The 22,325-nt window shown below is 38.8% G+C and overlaps 2 protein-coding genes across 3 annotated transcripts; both read right to left on the bottom strand.

Moving 5' to 3' along the window:
• Window positions 1-465: 465 nt before the first annotated feature.
• LOC113686930 (ATP-binding cassette sub-family C member 4) lies at window positions 466-21,029 on the bottom strand. The gene is made up of 8 exons (XM_089190800.1): window positions 20,930-21,029; window positions 10,501-10,596; window positions 8,655-9,197; window positions 7,668-8,053; window positions 6,192-7,474; window positions 5,051-5,621; window positions 4,358-4,494; window positions 466-2,397 (listed from the first exon to the last, which is right to left on the bottom strand). Exons 3-8 carry the CDS (start codon window positions 9,183-9,185, stop codon window positions 1,532-1,534), a joined length of 3,774 nt encoding a protein of 1,257 aa, XP_089046926.1. The 5' UTR covers window positions 9,186-9,197; window positions 10,501-10,596; window positions 20,930-21,029; the 3' UTR covers window positions 466-1,531.
• On the bottom strand, window positions 11,786-21,019 carry LOC113686927 (ATP-binding cassette sub-family C member 4). 2 transcript variants are annotated; one of them, XM_089190798.1, is made up of 7 exons: window positions 20,930-21,019; window positions 19,099-19,641; window positions 18,143-18,528; window positions 16,660-17,942; window positions 15,560-16,130; window positions 14,915-15,051; window positions 11,786-13,718 (listed from the first exon to the last, which is right to left on the bottom strand). In XM_089190798.1, the coding sequence occupies exons 2-7, from the start codon at window positions 19,627-19,629 to the stop codon at window positions 12,853-12,855; spliced, it is 3,774 nt and encodes a 1,257-aa protein (XP_089046924.1). In that variant the 5' UTR covers window positions 19,630-19,641; window positions 20,930-21,019; the 3' UTR covers window positions 11,786-12,852. The 2 variants fall into 2 exon arrangements, with proteins under 2 accessions (XP_089046924.1, XP_089046925.1); XM_089190799.1 differs by having other exon boundaries at window positions 19,099-20,936.
• Window positions 21,030-22,325: the final 1,296 nt, after the last annotated feature.

The raw sequence follows: 22,325 nt of genomic DNA, 5'->3' as shown, positions 1-22,325 counted from the left end.
ACACTTGGATTGGATGTGTACAAGTAAATACAGGAACAAAACATCACTTGCAAAAGTAATGTTTTTTTTGCTTGTTAACATTCTTTAAGCTCCCGCTATGTTCGTGTCTATATCTTTTGCGGTCAAAAACCTTATGGAACCTCCTGAAATTAGGAGCAAAAAGTGCACTTCAACCCACTTTCAGTGATCCAAGGTGTGCCTATGGGGAGAGCAAAAAGGACATTAAAGGGCTTGTTGAGGAAGCAATTTTTGAAAATACTCTAAGATGGTTTTATCGTACTTAATTATTCTGGCGATGATCGTAGTTTTTCATTTGATTAGTCATCTTAACGTGTTCATGCATTCGCGTAAGAGTCAAACATGTTGAACTCATCTATCTCGCCATCTTTCATGACCAAAATCAAGTCACAAAGCTTGGAAATTATGAGGACATTCTCTCAGTCAAGGATATTATCAACCGACATATCAGCAAGCCAGAAAGGATTTTATTTATCTAATATCCCTCCCATAAGTTTTCATATCGCACGAAAACCACTTACATAAAAGACGATGCCTATCTGATAGCAGAAGCGTATTTGCGATCAGCTTTTCATAATCACCAGAGTCACTAAACTCTACAAAACGACCTTGCTTTTACTTCGTGTAAAATAATGGACGAGACTCTTTAGCTTGTTTTGTTTCTTTTGGACGAAAATAAACGGATGTTAGGTAAATAGAAAAAAAAGGTTACACACATCGAGCACCCTTGATTAATAACTTCATTCGTACAATCTAACTGTTAAAAGTATTAAAATTCGGCGAGAAATATGAAACTAATCATTAAACATTTAACAAGTAAAAATGCTTTTGAGACCGTTATTTATATATAATTAATTATCAAATATAAACAGGAAGTGAACAAAGCAATAAATTTCTATTACACACCTGTATCTTAAAGGTAAAAGAAAAAAATATGAAGCGGCTCGATTCACTTAGCGATCGTTTCTTCTGTCTTTGAAACTATAGCTTACTTGTCTCGTAGATAGATATATGGATTATAGATTTTCTAAACTAATTCGTGATATAATGATTACCCCAAGGTAAGAGTTCAGGGTGGTAAAAAAAAGCTTCCTAAAAACTTCTAGTCTTTCTGGATTGAAATCAACACTTGGATTGGATTTGTAAAAGTAAATACAGGAACAAAACATCGCTAGCAAAAGAAATGCTTGTTTTGCTTGTTAACATTTTTTAAGCTCCCGCTATGTTCGTGTCCAGATCTTTTGCGGATGAAAACCATATGGAGCCTCCTGAAATTAAGAGCAAAAAGTGCACTTCAACCCATTTTCAATGATACAAAGTGTGCCCATGGGGAGAGCAAAAAGGACATTAAAGGGCTAGTGCTTGAATTTTTGATACTTGAAAGCTTCAAATACTTCAATCTGGTAACTGAGAAACTTTAAGCTTTTAATTCTTGATACTCTAAGATGGATTATTGTACTTAATTATTCTAGCGATGATCGTAGTTTTTCATTTGTTAGTCATCTTTACGTGTTCATGCATACGCGTAAGAGTCAAACTTGTTGGACTCATCTATCTCGCCATCTTTCATGACCAAAATCAAGTCACAGTCTTTGATGGTGTTCAGTCGATGAGCTATGGTGATTACTGTGGAGCCCTTCAGTTTCTCTCGCACTACCCTCCAAATTGTTTGTTCTGTGTCTGGATCCACGTGCGCAGTGGGTTCATCTAGGATGACAATTTTCCTTTTATGCAAAAGAACACGAGCCAAACAAATTAACTGCCGTTCTCCTACACTGAAGTTTGCACCATGCTCCAACAACTGGTGATCTAGTTTCCCTTCCAAACTTTCCACCAGCTCTTTCATTTGAACAATCTCTAAGGCTCGCCATAACTCTACATCCTGGAACTGCTCTACGAGATCAAGATTTTCTCTCAACGATCCACTGAAAAGGAAAGGACTTTGGCTTAGAACGGATATACATTGTCGAGCCTTTTGAACGTTGATTTCGTTTATTGGAACGTCATCGATCATTATGGCACCTTGGGCATCTGGCATACGCAGAAGAGCTGCCACTAGAGATGACTTGCCGGCCCCCGTTCGTCCCACAACAGCAATACTTGTTCCTCCTTCTACATGAAGATTAAAGTTCTTCAGTACTTGAGGCCCCCTAGGATAATAAGTCAGCGACACGTCTTCAAAAGTGATATTCCCTTCAAGAGGCCAATTGTTCGGGGGAGGCTGCTCCACTTGGTACCCGGGCTCATGGTCAAGTTTGGTGTATGTCATAACTCGTTCAGCAGAAGTCATGAGATTTTCTACTTCCGATATACTTGTAACAGAATAATCCATCAGTTCTACAGTCTCGATGACGTAAACAAGCCCCAGTCCGGCGAAAGCTGTGGATAAAATACTTTGATCAAAGGATAGCCTTCCAGATCGATCAATAGTCTTATGAGGATTGACCGATATATTGTGGTAGAAACAACACGTAAAGAAAAAAGAAAGATGAAAGGAGAAAGCAAAGAGAGAAAATTTTTCGATGTAACCTTTACAGTCTCTCAGCATCAAATGATCTTTTATTCGATGTGCGAGAGAGAGAATTTTTGATCAAATCAGCTTGAAGGTTTTTCTTCCTAGTCAGTTAATGGGGGTTTTGAGGAAGTGTGTGAATAAATAGGATATGATAAATAGTGCAAGTGGCTTACAATTCAGGAAGGAGTTAGGCAAGTAATTTCGAAATCTATTTGAACAATGAGCACAAGTGCCTCTAAATCGTAGGAGACGAAGACTCTTAATAAGTAAGTGGAATTAAAGAGAAATCTTGTGATTAAGGAGGAAAACCCCTTCAATAACAAAATAAATGCTTAATTCCATATACCGTATGAAAAGAGGGAAACGACAGTAAACAGCACATACAAATTGCATATAAAGAACATGGAAATAATGTTAGTGTCCAGCTTACTTCCGTTAAAAAAAGTGAAGAATTCTGGTGCAAATGAAATAGGCTTTGGAACGAAAACTCATTCAGTTAGAAAGTTTGATTGACGTCAATTATACGTAGAGTGAGCTCTATGGACTATTTCATCGTAATCTCTGCACCACTTTTATAATGGCTACGTTGTGAGGTGACAAAGGGTTAAGTAAGCTGTCTGAAATTGTCCTCATTATTCTTGAGATTTTAATACATGTACTGCTTATACTGTTTAGCTGCTGTTGACATTGCTTAGAACCGAGGTCGCTTGCCTCTGGTGCAACAGCCATGAAATCACAAAATTTGCTGCACCGAAATCGTATAAATTCCAATTCGAGCATCAGCAAAGTTATACACCAGCGGTTTCGGTCTTTTGGTCCTTGCCATTTGAACTGAACGCTATGCGTGAGCGCTAACGGGCATGATTACAAAGCTGTGGTTATTGTTTTTCAATATGGTGGCGTCTGTTACATAGAGAATAATACATAGGCGCGCGTAGATATGGAATTTCTCTTCAAGTATTTAGCTCACTAGTGAGCGCAGCGAACGAGTGAGGTGTCGAGTTGAACACGAGAAGAGAAATTTCGTATCTACAAGCAACAATGTATTATTTTGTTTATCATAGAAACACAATAGCCCTTTACTGATAAGAAAAGCCGACTTCACTAATGAATGAAAAAAAAACGAATCGACAATCCCCGAATAACAATCGTAGAGTGCGTTGGCGCTAACTCTTAAGGTGGAAAAAAATGTTGAACCATGATTACAAAATCAACAATGGTCATAATCTTCAATTTACAAAGTTCTCATTTATTGACTTTGTCCTTATCGACAGAAGAAGTCTTTCAAGTAAACGGCCAAAATCGGCCAGTGGCAAATCCTCCAGTTGACGATTTTCATTCTCAGCCAAGAGAAATGCCAACACCAAAGCCACTGAATACGTAATTCTCGGGTTTTTCTCTTAATATATTGGTTTTCTTCCCCTTCTAGGAAAGTTTGAACCTCACTGTCTGTCAGCGATACGGATTTTTTAGTGTTTAGCCGCCATAATTTGAGAAAGCTCCGACAAACAACTTGTATTGAGAATCGTGAAGGCTTTGCTGTTCATTCATCAACTTGACCGAGTGGCGCCAAAGGCGAGTGACGCTTCAGCAGCTGATTGGCTATATCAACACACGTAAAAAAATACGATATTTTTTCACGTGTGTTGTTACGGCTTTTCTCAGGGCCGGAAATCCTTGTATAACACCGCAGTTTATGTGATAAAATATTGTAAGTAAATGTAAAGATGATTTTTGAGCTGTTCGGTTAAGCTTAAAAAAAAAAGACCGAAACACGGTAAATTCAGTTCAGGAGATGAACCGTTGCAGCTAACAGATACATACCAGCATCCTGAGACACCACGATTGCAGCTAGAGCCACCGCAAGAATCAAAAAAGTGGTAAGAAAAGTCATTCGTACACCAAGCCACCTGGCGCTCGCCAGCACCATGATGTACGACTGAGTATGAACATCTTGATATCTGAATGGAAAGAGGAAAAATTGCTTATTAAAATGGTGATACTTCAGGATAACAGATCTCAGGCACACTAATTCCAAAGGATTCCTTTGCTTAGTTGTCACTAGAACGCCACAAACCTATTTCATTTCTCTAAATTTGTTACGTTTTCCATATTTTTGTTTTTTTATATAATTTACTCTTTCAAGTCTGATGTGTTAGAGTTGTTAAAAAAAACAACAACAGCATTCAAAGGTGCAATCATCGGCTTGTTTCATAGGGAATATCTTGTCAATATCTCCCAAATTTTTCAACAACAAGCCAAAATTAACCTTTTTTCTTTTACCCCAGCAAAAAATGCCACTAAGACTAGTAGTTATGTACGACCATCTTTTTTTTTATGTATGGCTTGGCTTACCGCGACGAGCCCTCTCCCGTCTGCTTACCGTGGTTAACTGTCTATATTACGTCGCCTACATTCAATATTTTAAGAAGCATATGTGGTAGTTAAAGAGGCTTGCTGAGTCTAAAGCTATTTCACTGATCTCAATGATTACAATTAATTCAACATTGAACGTACCTGTAGAGCTCTTCCACGTAGTCTTGTTGCCTCCTTCTTGTTCTTATAGTCTCCAGCCCATTGAGAGTCTCCGAAACGTGTGAATACACAGGGCTACGGTTTATCGATTCTAACCTTTTGAGCTGCCGAGAGGTTTTTAATCTGTACATGGAGATGTAAGCAACAACAACAGCTAGTGGTACAACAACAAAAAGAACCCAAAAGTTGGTGAAAGTTGGCACAAGAGTTGCGGCAAGCATTAGCAAGACCAACTGAATCGCTAGAAGAGAGATTTTCGGCAACAGTTCGTCCAGGCACCCCACGTCTTTAGAGAACCGATTAAGAATTCTTCCAACAGGGTTTGAGTCAAAAAACAAAACAGGTGCTTCTAGGAGAGCTACAACCATCTTATCATGAAGGCGTTCAGAACATCTTAAAGAGGTCCAAAGAAATGTATATGCGCGGAAAGAGGAGAAAACGAGAGATCCAAGCACGAGACAGCCATAGAAAACTAGGTTCATTGTGTCCTTCTGTTCTTCTTGACTCTTCTTTGTTAAGAATAAGAGCCAAACGTCAGGAGAAACGATCATTACTACGAAAAATAAGTAAAAAAAAAGGTAAATAAATATGCATCCAGAGGAGATAGTGGAAGCTGGGGGCATCATTCTCACTCTCCTAGATACGTTGTTTCTTGCAACTAATGGTTGTGTGATGTGGGTGAGTGGCACAAGGCAGGAGAAAATTATACGGTGGGATTTCAGCAGGCCTACTTCTATTTCTTCACATATTTCTTTACATGTTTGGTCCGAGGCATCACACCGGTAGATCTTGTCACCTCTGCACATATAATTCACATAATTATAGGGTCTTTAATTTGCGAGGTGATTAAAAAAGATAAAGGCCCTAGTCATACTTCTTTGAAGTGAAAATAAACATCGTAGATGATTATGTGTATAAGAATCCCTTTTCCAACCTCACTAGGGATATCATGATTTGATCACACTGCAATGAGAATAGAGAAACAGACAACTTGCACATCATTAACTTGGTCACGATGACACAAAAATGTACTGATAAAACTTCAGTGCTTGTCAGGTATTAAGGCAATCCTACTTCCAAAGGAGGAATTTGAGAATTGCATGAGATCAATTATTGAACTCACCTTGGGTGATGAAAAACAAACAGAAAAGTCCAAATATCGCCGACGAGTGCAATCCACTTCTGAAGTAGTCCCAATAAGTCATAAGTGTCACGCTTCCGGTCATGCGGTCTTCTTCTGATCGTTCCAGGTCATCGACTTGATTGTGTAGAATCACTGCTCTATCTTTAAATTTTGATTCATCTTCATTTTCAAAAACAGATTCTACACAGGACTCACTCTCCCTGACGGATTTGTTCGAACTTGGGTTAAGATTTATATTGAATGAACCTTTTTCCTGAAGCTCAGAAAAACCTCCATTCACCAGCGCACGTCCTTTGTTCAACACGATAATGTTATCAGCTTGTTTCATGTGTTGCTCCTGGTGAGACGTCAACACTCGGGTTTTGTTACTTAGTAAACCTTTAATGCACTTTTCAAAGATATGTTGACTTACTTTTATGTCTAAGGCACTCAGAGGGTCATCCAACAGGTACAGGTCTGCATCCATGTATACTGCACGTGCTAAGCTTACTCTTGCACGCTGACCTCCACTCAGAACGGCACCTCGTTCACCTACAACTGCTAAGTCAGCGTTAGGAAACCTTCTGACATCTTCTGTAAGAGAACAGGCTTCCAGGATTGTAGAATATTTGTCTTGGTTGTAAGGTTGACCGAATAAAATGTTTTCTCTTATTGTTCCAGAGAAGACCCAGGGTGTCTGGGGCACATAAACAAGGGAAGATGACCAGGATATTGTTCCTTCTGAGACTGGCACCTCACCCGCAATAGCTGAGAGGAGAGTAGATTTTCCACTACCCACTGGACCTGTGATGACTGTTAAAGTTTGAGGCCCTGTCGAAAATTCTATATCTTGCAAAATGAACTGGTCAGCACTTATCTTTTCTTTTGATGCCAAAATTGACACTATTAGGGTACCTGGCTCTGGGAGATGTTTTTTATCGTCAAAATAAAATGTGCTCCCTCTCGTGTTTAAAGTGCTTCTCATCGAGTGATCATGACACGAACCAGGTAAATCTTCTAAAAGTAGAAACTCCTCGATTCTCTTGAGTGAAAAATAAGCCTCGTATACTGCTAAGAGACCATAAGGTACGTAAAAGCAGATACTCTGTCTTGCTGCATTTATAAAAGAGAGAAGCATTAACACATTGACCGGTGTAAGAGGCTGATCGGTAAGCACCAAGGTTATGATTGATACCAGCATCGCCAAAGGCACTGCAGTGAATTCCAAGCCGGCAACCGCTGAAAGGACAACGCTTTTTTTACGGATGATATTAATTTCAGCCCTGCAAACAAAGGAATTTAGAGATTGAATGTCATAAAAGCATGGCATGGCATCGCATCCTATAGCATGGTATGGATTGGCATGGCATGGCAATCTTTATTGTAATTTTCTTAATTATGTAAGCTGTTTCAGGTGTGACAAGTACCAGGTATCTCTACCGACTTGAGATGAATTATGACCTATTCTTTCCTTACCTTCTAACTTGTTCAATCTTCTCTTGAAATTTATCCTCTAATGCATGTGTTTTGATGGCACGAATCCCAGAAATAACCTGGTTCAACAAAGATATGCGGCTGTCTGAAAACGCTGCTGTCCTCAGGCGTAGTACAGCAGAGACGTAGGATAACTCAGCGAAATATGGCACAAGCAAAAAGAGGCATGTGACACCCATGAGAGATTGCCAACCAACAAAATACACAAGTAGTACCCCTATAATAGTTACGAGCAGGAAGAAATCCAAAAGAGCACTAACACCCCACGTGACAGTATGCTCTTCGAGTCGCTGAACATCGTTGGTTACAAGGTCAATCACACAGCCCGTTGTAAATTTCAATAACTCAGTCTTCTTGAGCATTAGAATCTGAAAATACAAAATTTGTTCAGCCTTTCGAGCTCATAGTCGCTAATTATTGGGAAACGCACCCGTTAATTTAATAGATATTTATGACATCAATTTGTCAGGAATGTGGCACAAAGCGAACTTCTGGTTCTTGTTTGATAATTCTACCTTCAAACATTCTGATCTTTTGATGCTTCACGGCTGGGCTAAGGAGAACGTACGAGTGATTTTAACCATACACTCGTAAACCTAGTTTACGGTACAACTCATCGACAAGTTCTCAGTGGCGTATTTCGGTGTAGGCAACTGGACAGCCTAATTCGAATGTCGAAGGCTCCAATCAACGGACAGGAGTCAGAATCGTTTTGTTCTTCATGCTAGTGACAATTGTTAAAAAGGAAGAGAGCCCTCATGATCATTTAATGAGTTAACTGCAGGATAATTTTGAGCCGTTAACCTCAACTCTTATGCAATCGTTGTATGGAATTTTGTCCTGTAACTAACCTTGATGGTAGATCCTGCCAAAACATGACGCTGGCTAGTCAAATATGTTAGGACTCATGGTTTGTTATGTGTGTAATATCAGTGTCAGAAAAGTTCAATAGACAACTAAATTGCATACCTTTTGGTAAATTAGTCCTTTCAGAGCACTGCTTATTCCGATACCGTACATATCACATTGATACCCATAGTGATGAACAGCTGTCGCCCCAATAAAGGCACAGATTCCCATAGCTGTTACACAACCGTACAGAAGAAAACTTTTATGCGGCTCGGCTTCCACCAATGAAGAAACAAGGTAACCAAGAAACAAAGGCCTAGAGAGGCGCCAAAGTAAGGATGCCAAGTAAAGGAGCACAATGATCTTTGCATCCTTTAAAGAGATCATTTTTATTACACTTTTCCAAAGTTGTGGTCTTTGTTCACTGCCTTTTGTAACAGCTCTCTCTTCATCCCAGCATGTTTGGAGGCGATTGGTGAAAACCTCGGTGGTGTTTTCCCTTGAAAGTGGTTCAAAGTCGCTCTCATCTATCCTTCCTTTGCTACCTTTCTCGAAGATGCTATTCATCCATTGGAATAAAAGAAAAGAAACGTAACCGATTCCTTCCGAATCGCCATCGATTGATAACTTCTGGTATCCAACTGTTTTCATTTTCTCGTAACCCTGAAAGTAAAGTGTCAAAGGAAAATATACATTTACAGTTCCGCTCGGTGATGGTTTCTGCTGGCCTGGCAACTACTCTCTGACAATGTTCGAGAGATGTTTGAGGATTGAAAGTCTAGGAACTCGTTGGAGCAAAGGGGCACTTTTGTGAGAAGAAAAATGGTATAGACATAGAACATTTTCAATCATTAACCTTCGGTGGAATTGGTAATTCTGAGAGTTCCTGAGGTCCTTGCCTCACACTTTATTGGGTTAGCTGAAAAGAAGTTTAGATGAGTCAAAGCTGCGTGCTTAAATATATGCAGTCGTAGGCTTTCATCTGTTTAACACTGTAAAGGGGCGTAATGAGTCCGAGTGTCATTGAATCAACGGAGTGTATCCATATCAGGAGGAGTTGATTTTTTTTCCTCTCATTTAACTATCGCCAGCGGGCGAAATTTTGCTTCGCTTCTTTAAAATTTAATTTTAATAAAGATAAAACAGCAACAACAATGTCAGCATTATCAGTAGCTTCCATTTGTCGCGCAAGTATGCGAGTTTATTTGTTCGCCCACACTACATGCACTTGTCTAAACAAGGGAACAGTTTGGTGTTTAAAGAAATGTGAGAAAGCCTGTCAACACATTGGACGCTCGGTTTTCAGAATGTTAAATAGGACTTGAGGAATATCATCGATCTTTTCCCCTCTAAGCTGCAGCGAAATCTCGCACGCGATGCCTTTAAACTAATCGTGCGCGATTTATTTGCTTGACAGTTTGTGAACATTTATCCTCATTACTCTTGACCATCTCTGTCTTTTATACTTTCTTCTCATGTTTCCTTCTATTTGAGAACGTTTCTCTGTACGGTGGAAATGACTCAAATTTGCCTCAAGCAACGGCATTTTATCCTCTGTCTCGAGTTATTATTATAGAGTAAATGCGGAGTTTCGCGTAAACTAGAACTAATGCATAGTTTGTTGCATGACAATACATTTCGACCAAGATCCACGCAAGCGACTTATTATGACTTAACCTATTTCCCATCATGAAAAAAAGGGATTAGTTTCAAAGAGATTAGTTTAGAAAGGAGTCTTTTGCGCTGCGTTTGTTGGATAGTGGAACATCATGTGTCATCAATTTAAGTGAAATTGAGAAAAATGTAAGTTTTTGTTGCAGTATAATAGATATCGACCAAGATGTCCCCAAGCGACTTGTTACGATTTAACCTTTTTTCTTAACGGAAAAAAGGATTCGTTTTGAAGAGATTAATTTAGAAAGGAGAGGGAGACTAATTGAGATATAAAACATTGTAATTTTCTTACCTTCAGTTTGATGAAGGACTCAAACAGCTTCGGGAGTCGCAGAATCACGCTCTATCCACTCAGCCGCAACGAAGTTCAATGAGTCGAAACTCTTTGCTGTAACATATGACGAAGAAGGCATATATCTTTCAAACACTTAAATGAGGCGTATCTAGTTTGACTATCATTAAATCAAAGAAGCGTATCAGTATTGAGGGAAGCTTTTGCTTTTTACTTTTAATCTGCCATATACTATATAACTATTATTATTATTATAACTTTATTTTTAGTATTATAGTATTCCACCAGCCACAATCGAAGCACAACACGAGAGAGGAATGTAATGAAGTGCCGGTCTTTGGAGTAAATGTCTTTTGCGGACCTCTTGTTTAATAACTATTCATGCAACAACAACAAAGTTCTACTCTGCTAGAAACCTTATTTTCACTCCTTATTAAGTGGTTGCGTAGTACTACTAAGAGGATAAACCTAGAAACTTTGCCTTAAAGGAGAAAGGTTGTGAGACATTTTCACTGAACTTTTATGTTCCAGAACTTTATTGCATGACATGATATATAAAAGCATATCAGTGTAAAGAGGCTACGGTAAACAAAGACGGTCAAGGTTAGTGAAAATTAACAAAATGTTCACAAACTGTGACGTAAATCCTTTCAAGATAAGTCAACTTTGTTGGCTAATTATTAAAACCTCGTCAAGTAGAAGATTACGCACATTCTTGCTTGAATTGAAACTGAGGGAAATTATTTGGACCCCCGTAGCGACCTGTACGCGAAGGTCTATTGTACGCGTTCGGTGCGATGAAAGCCTTGCAATTAAAATTCTCTGAAACTCAGAGGAAAGTTTTGTTGTTGTTCCAGAAGAAGAGACACTTTTAATTTACGCGTTAAAAAATTCGTGCTTAGAACAAAAGCTGTTTATTGTCTTTATTTTCTTTATTTGTAGAAAGCCGAGATAACTTCACGCTAGCATGATGGAGAGAATTATCATGACTTGGAAACGACTAACTTTGGCTATAAAGATTACCATGGCAGCAATACGGTTTCTTGGAGGTAAGCTTGATTGTAGCCTTAGTTGGCTGTAACTCAAAAATGAACTAGGTGACTCCCATTTCTAAAATTGAGCTGAAATTAGTATATTTAGTAAATAAATCCCTTCAGGCTGCTGGTATATCGGCTGATAATGTTCGTGGACGAGAGATTGTTCGGAAAATGAATATTTGGCCGAGAAGCAAAGCTTGGAAACTTTGAGGACATCCTCTCAGTCAAGTATATTATTAACCGACACATCAGCAAGCCAGAAAGGATTTTATTTATCTAATATCCCTCCCATAAGTTTTCATATCGCACGAAAACCACTTACATAAAAGACGATGCCTATCTGATAGCAGAAGCGTATTTGCGATCAGCTTTTCATAATCACCAGAGTCACTAAACTCTACAAAACGACCTTGCTTTTACTTCGTGTAAAATAATGGATGAGACTCTTTAGCTTGTTTTGTTTCTTTTGGACGAAAATAAACGGATGTTAGGTAAATAGAAAAAAAAGGTTACACACATCGAGCACCCTTGATTAATAACTTCATTCGTACAATTTAACTGTTAAAAGTATTAAAATTCGGCGAGAAATATGAAACTAATCATTAAACATTTAACAAGTAAAAATGCTTTTGAGACCGTTATTTATATATAATTAATTATTAAATATAAACAGGAAGTGAACAAAACAAGAAATTTCTATTACACACCTGTATCTTAAAGGTAAAAGAAAAAAATATGAAGCGGCTCGATTCACTTAGCGATCGTTTCTTCTGTCTTTGAAACTATAGCTTACTTGTCTCGTAGATAGATATATGGATTATAGATTTTCTAAACTAATTCGTGATATAATGATTACCCCAAGGTAAGAGTTCAGGGTGGTAAAAAAAAGCTTCCTAAAAACTTCTAGTCTTTCTGGCTTGAAATCAACACTTGGATTGGATTTGTAAAAGTAAATACAGGAACAAAACATCGCTAGCAAAAGAAATGCTTGTTTTGCTTGTTAACATTTTTTAAGCTCCCGCTATGTTCGTGTCCAGATCTTTTGCGGATGAAAACCATATGGAGCCTCCTGAAATTAAGAGCAAAAAGTGCACTTCAACCGGCCTTCAATGATACAAAGTGTGCCCATGGGGAGAGCAAAAAGGACATTAAAGGGCTAGTGCTTGAATTTTTGATACTTGAAAGCTTGAAATACTTCAATCTTGTAACTGAGAAACTTTAGGCTTTCAATTCTTGATACTATAAGATGGATTCATTGTACTTAATTATTCTAGCGATGATCGTAGTTTTTCATTTGTTAGTCATCTTAACATGTTCATGCATTCAAGTAGGAGTCAAACTTGTTGGACTCATCTATCTCGCCATCTTTCATGACCAGAATCAAGTCACAGTCTTTGATGGTGTTCAGTCGATGAGCTATGGTGATTACTGTGGAACCCTTCAGTTTCTCTCGCACTACCCTCCAAATTGTTTGTTCTGTGTCTGGATCCACGTGTGCAGTGGGTTCATCTAGGATGACAATTTTCCTTTTATGCAAAAGAACACGAGCCAAACAAATTAACTGCCGTTCTCCTACACTGAAGTTTGCACCATGCTCCAACAACTGGTGATCTAGTTTCCCTTCCAAACTTTCCACCAGCTCTTTCATTTGAACAATCTCTAAGGCTCGCCATAACTCTACATCCTGGAACTGCTCTACGAGACCAAGATTTTCTCTCAACGATCCACTGAAAAGGAAAGGACTTTGGCTTAGAACGGATATACATCTTCGAGCCTTTTGAAGGTTGATCTCCTTTATTGAAACGTCATCAATCATTATGGCACCTTGGGCATCTGGCATACGCAGAAGAGCTGCCACTAGAGATGACTTGCCGGCCCCCGTTCGTCCCACAACAGCAATACTTGTTCCTCCTTCTACATGAAGATTAAAGTTCTTCAGTACTTGAGGCCCCCTAGGATAATAAGTCAGCGACACGTCTTCAAAAGTGATATTCCCTTCAAGAGGCCAATTGTTCGGGGGAGGCTGCTCCACTTGGTACCCTGGCTCATGGTCAAGTTTGGTGTATGTTATAACTCGTTCAGCAGAAGTCATGAGATTTTCTACTTCCGATATACTTGTAACAGCAAAATCCATCAGTTCAACAGTCTCGATGACGTAAACAAGCCCCAGTCCGGCGAAAGCTGTTGATAAAATACATTGATCAAAGGATAGCCTTCCAGATCAATAGTCTTATGAGGATTGACCGATATATTGTGGTAGAAACAACACGTAAAGAAAAAAGAAAGACGAAAGGAGAAAACAAAGAAAGAAAATTTTTCGATGTAACCTTTACAGTCTCTCAGCATCAAATTATCTTTTATTCGATGTGCGAGAGAGAGAATTTTTGATCAAATCAGCTTGAAGGGTTTTTCTACCTGGTCAATAATGGTTTTGAGTAAGTATGTTAATAAATAGGATATGATAATTAATGCAAGTGGACTATAGTTCAGGGAAGAGTTAGGCAAGTAATTTCGAAATCTATTTGAAATGCTTCTTAATCGTAGGAGACGAAGCTCTTAACAAGTAAGTGGAATTAAAGAGAAATTTTATGGTTAAGGAGGAAAACCCTTTCAGTGACAAAATAAATGGTAAATTCCATATACCGTGTGAAAAGAGGGAAACGACAAGAAGCAGCACATACAAATTACATATAAAGAACATGGAAATGATGTTAGTGTCCAGTTTACTTTGATAAAAAAAAATTAAGGATTCTGGTGCAAATGGAGCAGACTTTCCAAACGAAACTTATTCAATTAGAAAGTTTAATTTACGTCAGTTATACGCAGATACAAGTAAGAAAACTAATGGGGCGAGTGAGCTCTATAGACTATTTCATCATAGTCTTTGCACCATTTTTATAATGGCTACGTTGTGAGGTTACAAAGGGTTAAGTAAACTGTATAAATCTGTCGTCATTATTCTAAAAATTCTAATTCATGTACTGCTTACACTGTTCAGCTGCTTCTAACATTGCTTAGCACCTAGGTCGCTTGCCTCTGGTGCAACAGCCATCAACTCACAACATTGCTGCACCGAAATCTTATTAATTCTAATTCGAGCGCCGACAAAGTTATACACCAGCAGTTTGGGTCTATTGGTTCTTGCCATTTTAACTGAGCGTCGTGCGTCAGGGCCAATGGGCATGGTTACAAAGCTGTTGTTATTGTTGTGTTGTTTTTAACATGGTGGCGTCTGTGATAATATTGTAAGTACATGTAAAGATGATTTTTGAGCTGTTCAGTTAAGCATAAAACACCGAAACACGGTGAATTTAATTCAGGAGAGAAATGCTTTTAATTTTGGAGTACAGCCTCCGTTACAGCTAACAGATACATACCAGCATCTTGAGACACAAGGATTGCGGTTAGAGCCACCGCAAAAATCAAAAAAGAGATCATAGAGGTCATTCGTACTCCAAGCCATCTCACACTCGCCAGCACCATGGTGAACGACTGGATATGAATATCTTGATATCTGAATGGAGAGAAGAAAAATTGCCTATTTAAATGATCTTAAGTGATACTTTAAGATGAAATATTTCAGGCAGCCTGATTCCAAAGGAGTTCTTTGCCCAGTTATCATTAGAACACCTCAAACCTTCTTCATTTTTCTGTATTTTTTTTTTGTTTACCTTATATTTGGTTTTCTTACAATTTACTCTTTCAAGTCTGATGTGTTACAGTTCTTAAAAAAAAAAAAAACCTTCCAAAGTGCAATCTCGGGGACATCTCATCATTATCTCTTTTACTCCGGAAAAAAAAATTCCGCTAAGACTGCTAGTTATATACGACTATGTCTTTTTTTATGTATGGCTTGGCTCACCACGACGAGCCCTCCCATCAGCTTACCGTAGTTACCTGTCCGTCTTAAGTCACCTACTTTACATATTTTAAGAAGCACATGTAGTTGTCAAAGAGGCTTGCTGAGTTAAAAGCTATTATACTGATCTCAATGATTACAATTACTTCAACATTGAACGTACCTGTAGAGCTCTTCCACGAAGTCTTGTTGCCTCCTCCTTGTTCTTATAGTCTCCAGCCCATTGAGAGTCTCCGAAACGTGTGAATACACAGGGCTACGGTTTATTGACTCTAACCTTTTGAGCTGCCGAGAGGTTTTTAAGCTGTACATGGAGATGTAAGCAACAACAACAGCCAGTGGCACAACAACAAAAAGAACCCAAAAGTTGGTGAAAGTTGGCACAAGAGTTGCGGCAATCACTAGCAAGACCAACTGAATAGATAGAAGAAAATTTTTTGGCAACAGTTCGTCCAAGCACCCCACGTCTTTAGAGAACCGATTAAGAATTCTTCCAACAGGGTTTGAGTCAAAAAACAAAACAGGTGCTTCTAGAAGAGCTACAACCATTTTATCATGAAGGCGTTCGGAACATCTTAAAGAGGTCCAAAGAAATGTATATGCGCGGAAAGAGGAGAAAACGAGAGATCCAAGCACAAGACAGCCATAGAAAACTAGGTTCATTGTGTCCTTCTGTTCTTCTTGACTCTTCTTTGTTAAGAATAAGAGCCAAACGTCAGGAGAAACGATCATTACTATGAAAAACAAGCAAAAAAAATTAAGGTAAATAAATACGCATCCAGAGGAGATTGTGGAAGCTAGGGGTATTATTCTCACTCTCGTAGGCACGTTCCCTCTTACAAATAATGGTTGCGTAATGTGGGTGAGTGGCGCAAGGCAGGAGAATATTGTACGGTGGGATTTCAGCAGGCCTACTCCTACTGCTTCACATGTTTGGCCCGAAGCAATGCACCGTTAGACCTTGTTACCTCTGATTAGATTAAAAGTGTAAAAATGATCATAGCCCTCATCATATTTCTTTGATGTGATAATAAACTCCGTAGATGATTACATGCATAAGAATCCCGTTTCCAACCTCTCTAGGAATATCATGATTTAATCGCACCGCAGCAAGAATAGAAAACAGACAACTTGTAAATCATTAACTTTGCCACGATGACACAAAAATGTACAGATGGAAAATCAGTGCTTGCTAGGTATAAAGGCTATCCTTCTTCTAAAGGAGGAATTTGAGAATTGCATAACCTCAATTTTCGAACTCACCTTGAGTGATGAAAAACAAACAGAAAAGTCCAAATATCGCCGACGAGTGCAATCCACTTCTGAAGTAGTCCCAATAAGTCATAAGTGTCACGCTTCCGATCGTGCGGTCTTCTTCTGATTGATCCAGGTCATTGACTTGATTATGTAGAATCACTGCTCTATCTTTAAATTTTGATACATCTTCATTTTCAAAAACAGATTTCACCTCGGACTCGCTGTTCCTGACGGGTTTGTTCGAACTCGGGTAAGGATTTATATTGAATAAACCTTTTTCCTGAAGCTCAGAAAAACCTCCATTTGCCAGCACACGTCCTTTGTACAACACGATAATTTTATCAGCTTGTTTCATGTGTTGTTCCTGGTGAGACGTCAACACTCGAGTTTTGTTACTTAGTAAACCTTTAATGCACTTTTCAAAGATATGTTGACTTACTTTTATGTCTACGGCACTCAGAGGGTCATCCAACAGGTACAGGTCTGCATCCATGTATACTGCACGTGCTAAACTTACTCTTGCACGCTGACCTCCACTCAGAACGGCACCTCGTTCACCTACAATTGCTAAGTCAGCGTTAGGAAACCTCCCGATATCTTCTGCAAGAGAGCATGCTTCCAGTATTCTGGAGTACTTGTTTTGGTTGTAAGGTTGACCAAATAAAATGTTTTCTCTTATTGTTCCAGAGAAGACCCAGGGTGTCTGGGGCACATAAACAAGGGAAGTTGGCCGGGATATTGTTCCCGCTGCGACTGGCACCTCGCCTGCAATAGCTGAGAGGAGAGTAGACTTTCCACTACCCACTGGACCTGTGATGACTGTTAAAGTTTGTGGCTCGGTTGAAAACTCTATATCTTGCAAAGTGAACTGGTCAGCACTTATCTTTTCTTTTGATGCCAAAATTGACACTACTAGGGTACCTGGCTCTGGGAGATGTTTTTTATCATCAAAAGAAAATGTGCTCCCGCTCATGTTTAAAGTGCCTTCTATCGAGTGATCATGACACGAACCGGGTAAATCTTCTAGAAGAAGAAACTCCTCGATTCTCTTGAGTGAAAAATAAGCCTCATATACTGCTAAGAGACCATAAGGTATGTAAAAGCAGACACTCATTCTTGCTGCATTTATAAAAGAGAGAAGCATGAATACATTGACCGGTGTAAGGGGCTGACTGGTAAGCACCAAGGTTATGATTGACACCAGCATCGCCAGCGGCACTGCAGTGTACTCCAAGGCGGCAATCGTTGAAAGGACAACGCTCTTTTTACGGATGATATTAATCTCACCCCTGCAAACAAAAGAATTTAGAGATTTAATGTCATAACAGCATGGCATCACATCCTATAGCATGGTGTGGATTGGCATGGCATAGAAATCTTTATTGTAATTTTCTTAATTTTGTGAGCGGTTTCAGTCAAGTAACGGTCTATGACAAGTGCCAGGTATCTCTACCGACATGAGATGAATTATGACCGGTTGTTTCCTTACCTTCTTACGTGTTTAATTTTTTCTCGAAATTCATCTTCCAATGCATGTGTTTTGATGGCGCGAATCCCAGAAATAACCTGGTTCAAAAAAGATATGCGGCTGTCTGAAAACGCTGTTGTCCTCAGGCGCAGTACAGCAAAGACGTAGGACAACCCAGCGAAATATGGTATGAGCAAAACAAGGCATGTGACCCCCATGAGAGCTTGCCAACCGATGAAATACACAAGTAATACCACTATAATAGGTAGGAGTAGGAAGAAATCCAAAAAAGCACTAAAGCCCATCATCACAGCGTGATCTTCGAGTCGCTGAACATCGTTGGATACGAGGTCAATCACACGGCCCGTTGTAAATTTCAGTAACTCAGTTTTGTTGAGCATTAGAACCTGAAAATACAAGCTGTTTTCAGCCTTTCGAGCTCATAGTCGCTAATTATTGGGAAATGTACCCGTTTATTTGAGAAATATTTTTGATTTGTCAGTAAGTGTGATACGAAGAGAACTTCTGGTACTTGTTTGATAATTCTACCTTCAAATCTTTTAATTTTTTTATGCTCCATGGCTGGGCTAAGGAGAACTTGTACGTGAGGTAAACCATACATTCGTGAACCTAGTTTACGGCACAACTCAGCCACAAGTTCTCGGTAGCTTAATTCGGGGTAGGGAATTGGACAGCCTAATATGGAAGGGAGTCAGAATCGTTTTGTACTGCATGCTGGTGACAAATGATAACAGGAAAGAGAGCACCCATGATCATTTACTGAGTTAACTGCAGGATTATTTTGAGCCGTTGACCTCAACTCTTGCAATCATTGTATAGAATTCTGTCTTGTAACTAACCTTGACGGAAGATCCTGTCAAAACATGACGCTGGCTAGTCAAATACGTTAGGACTCGTGGTTCGTCATGTGTGTAATATCAGGGCAGAAAAATTTTATAAAAAGCTTAATTGCATACCTTTTGGTAAATTAGTCCTTTCAGAGCACTGCCTATTCCGATACCGTACATATCACATCGATAGGCATAGTGATGAATAGCTGTCGCCCCAATATAGGCACAGATCCCCATAGCCGTTACAAAATCATACAAAAGAAAACTTTTATGGGGCTCAGTCTCCATTAATGAAGAAATAAGGTAACCAAGAAACAAAGGCCTAGAGAGGCGCCAAAGTAAGGATGCCAAGTAAAGGAGCACAGTAATCACTGCATCCTTCAAATAGATCATTTTTATGACACTTCTCCAAAGTTGTGGTCTTTGTTCACTGCCTTTTGTAGCAGCTTTTTCTTCATCCCAGCATGTTTGGAGGCGATTGGTGAAAACCTCGGTGGTGTTTTCCCTTGAAAGTGGTTCAAAGTCGCTCTCATCTATCCTTCCTTTGCTACCTTTCTCGAAGATGCTATTCATCCATTGGAATAAAAGAAAAGAAACGTAACCGATTCTTTCCGAATCGCCATCGATGGATAATTTCTGGTATCCAACTGTTTTCATTTCTTCGTAACCCTGAAATTGTCAAAGGAAAATATATTTTTAAGGTTAAGCCCGGTGAGTGTTTCTACTGGCCTAGTAACTACTCTCTGGTATTGTTCGAGAGATGTTTGAGGATTGAAAGTCTAAGAACTCGTTGGAACAAAGCGGCGCTTTTGTGAGAGGAAAACTGGTACGGGCATAGAAAATATTTAATTACTAATATTTAGTGGAATTGGGAATTCAGGGAGTTCCTGGGGTCTTAGCTTCACACTTTATTGGGTTAGCTGAAAAGATGTTTAGATGAGTCAAAGCTGTGTGCTTAAATATATGCAGTCGTAGGCTTTCATCTGTTTAACACTTTAAAGGGGCGTAAGGTAGGTCCGAGTGTCATTAAATCAACGGAGTGTATCCATATCAGGAGGAGTTTTAGTTATTTATTTTTGATTTTTTTTTCTCTTGTTCAACTGTCGCCAGTGGGCGAAATTTTGCATTGTTTCTTTAAAATTTACTTTTAATAAAGATAAAACAGCAACAACAGCAGCATTATCAGTAGCTTCCATTTGTCGCGCAAGTTTAAGAGTTTATTTGTTTTCCCACATTACATGCACTTGTCCAGACAAGTAAACAGTTTAGGGTTTAAAGAAATGTTAGAAAGGCTGTCAAAACGTAGGACACTCGGTTTTCAGAATGTTAAATAGGACTTGAGGAATATCGTCGATTTTTCCCCCTATAAGCTACGGCGAAATCTCTCAAGCGATGCCTTTAAACTAATTGTGCGCGATGTATTTGCTTGAAAGTTTGTGAACATTTATCTTCATTACTCTTGACCATCTCTGTCTTTTATAGTCTCTTTTCATGTTTCCTTCTATTCGAGACAGTTTTTCTGTACGGTGAAAATGACTCAAATTCGCCTAAAACAACGGCATTTTATCCTCTGTCTCGAGTTGTTATTAGAGAGTAAATGTGGAGTTTCGCGTAAACTAGAACTAATGCATAATTTTTGTTGCATGACAATAGATATCGATCAAGAAGCCCGCAAGCGACTTATTACAATTTAACCTATTTTCCGTCAGGGAAAAAAAAAGGATTCGTTTTGAGGAGATTAGTGTAGGAAGGAATCTTATGCGCCGCGTTTGTGAGATAGTGGAACACCATATTTCATTTTAAGTAAAACTGAGAAAGATAAGGGCTGGGAAGTACCCTCTGGCAAAATAAGAGCTAGAATTGTTTGAAATCTGAAAGTCAAAAAACTCGTCGGTGCAAAGTTGTGCTCTAAGAAGAGGGAGAATAGTTGAGAGATAAAACAATTTAATTACTTTACCTTCAGTTTGATGAAGGACTCAGACAGCTTCGGGAGTCGCAGAATCACACTCTATCCACCCACCCGCAACGAAGTTCAAATGAGTCGAAAGTGTTTGCTGTAACGTATGCCGACGAAGGCATATATCTGTCAACACTTAAATGAGGCGTATCTATTTTGACTTTCATGAAATCAAAGAAGCGTATCAGTATTGAGGGAAACTTCTGCTTTTTACTTTAAATCTACCATATACTATTATTAATATTACTTTATTTTTAGTATTATAGTATTCCTCCAGCTACAGTCGAAGCACAACAGGAGAGAAGAATGTAATGAAGTGCCGGTCTTTGGCGTAAATGTCTTTTGCGGGCCTCTTGTTTGATAACTAGTCATGCAACAACAACGAAGTTCTACTCTGCTGGAAACCTTATTTTCACTCCTTATCAAGTGGTTGCGTAGTAACCCTAAGAGGATAAACTTAGAAACTTTGCCTTAAAGGAGAAAGGCTTTGAGACTGAACTTTTATGTTCCAGAACTTTATTGCATGACATGATAGATGTAAACATACCAGTGTAAACAAAGACGGTCAAGGTTGGTGAAGATTAACAAAATGTTCGCAAACTGTGACGTAAATCCTTTGAAGATAAGTCAACTTTGTTGGCTAATTATTGAAAGCTCGTGAAGTTGAAAATTAGGAACATTCTTGCTCGAATCCGGGTGATAAAAAGACGTTGGAGAGACGCTTTTAATTTACGCGTTTAAGAATTCTTGCTCACGTCAAAAGCTGTTTATTGTCTTTTTTTGTAGAAAGCCGTTAATGAATCAAGTGAAAAACACCACGAGCTTTGAAATCACATTTTAAAACAATCGGTGTCAAAGAGAATATTGTCTTTCTTGTAGATAATTAAGATTATTGATTTTTGGGAATTCTGGGTTTGGAACTGAGCGAATTACCTCCAACGCCGAAATTCGCTCTATAGAATACCTACGGTGTAGGCAATTACCGAATAGCCTTACTCTTTTTATGCATGTTATCGACGTTATATTACAAATATTCAGTAAATATTTGACTATTTATTAAAAGGTGAGTTTTTGCTCAAAAAGAAAGAAAAACGGCGACGAAAGAGGTACATGTAAGAGTTGAGAAAATGGAGTAAGTACTGTTCATGACGGAGAAGACTGTCATGGGTTGGAAACGACTATCTTTGGTTATAAAGATTGCCATGGCAACAATACGGTTTCTTGGAGGTAACCTTGATTGTAGCCTTACTTTTCTTTAATTGAGAAATGAGTTCAACGACTCCCATTTCTAAAACTGAATTACAATCAGCATATTTAGTAGATAAATCCCTTCAGGCGGCTAGTATGTCGGCTAATAACGTATGTAGACGAGATTGTCCGAAAAATGAACATTTGA

Source organism: Pocillopora damicornis, chromosome 13 (assembly GCF_964200805.1).
Source record: "Pocillopora damicornis chromosome 13, jaPocDami1.2, whole genome shotgun sequence".
Classification (NCBI taxonomy): domain Eukaryota; kingdom Metazoa; phylum Cnidaria; class Anthozoa; order Scleractinia; family Pocilloporidae; genus Pocillopora; species Pocillopora damicornis.
This window is presented reverse-complemented; position numbering and strand designations above follow the sequence as displayed.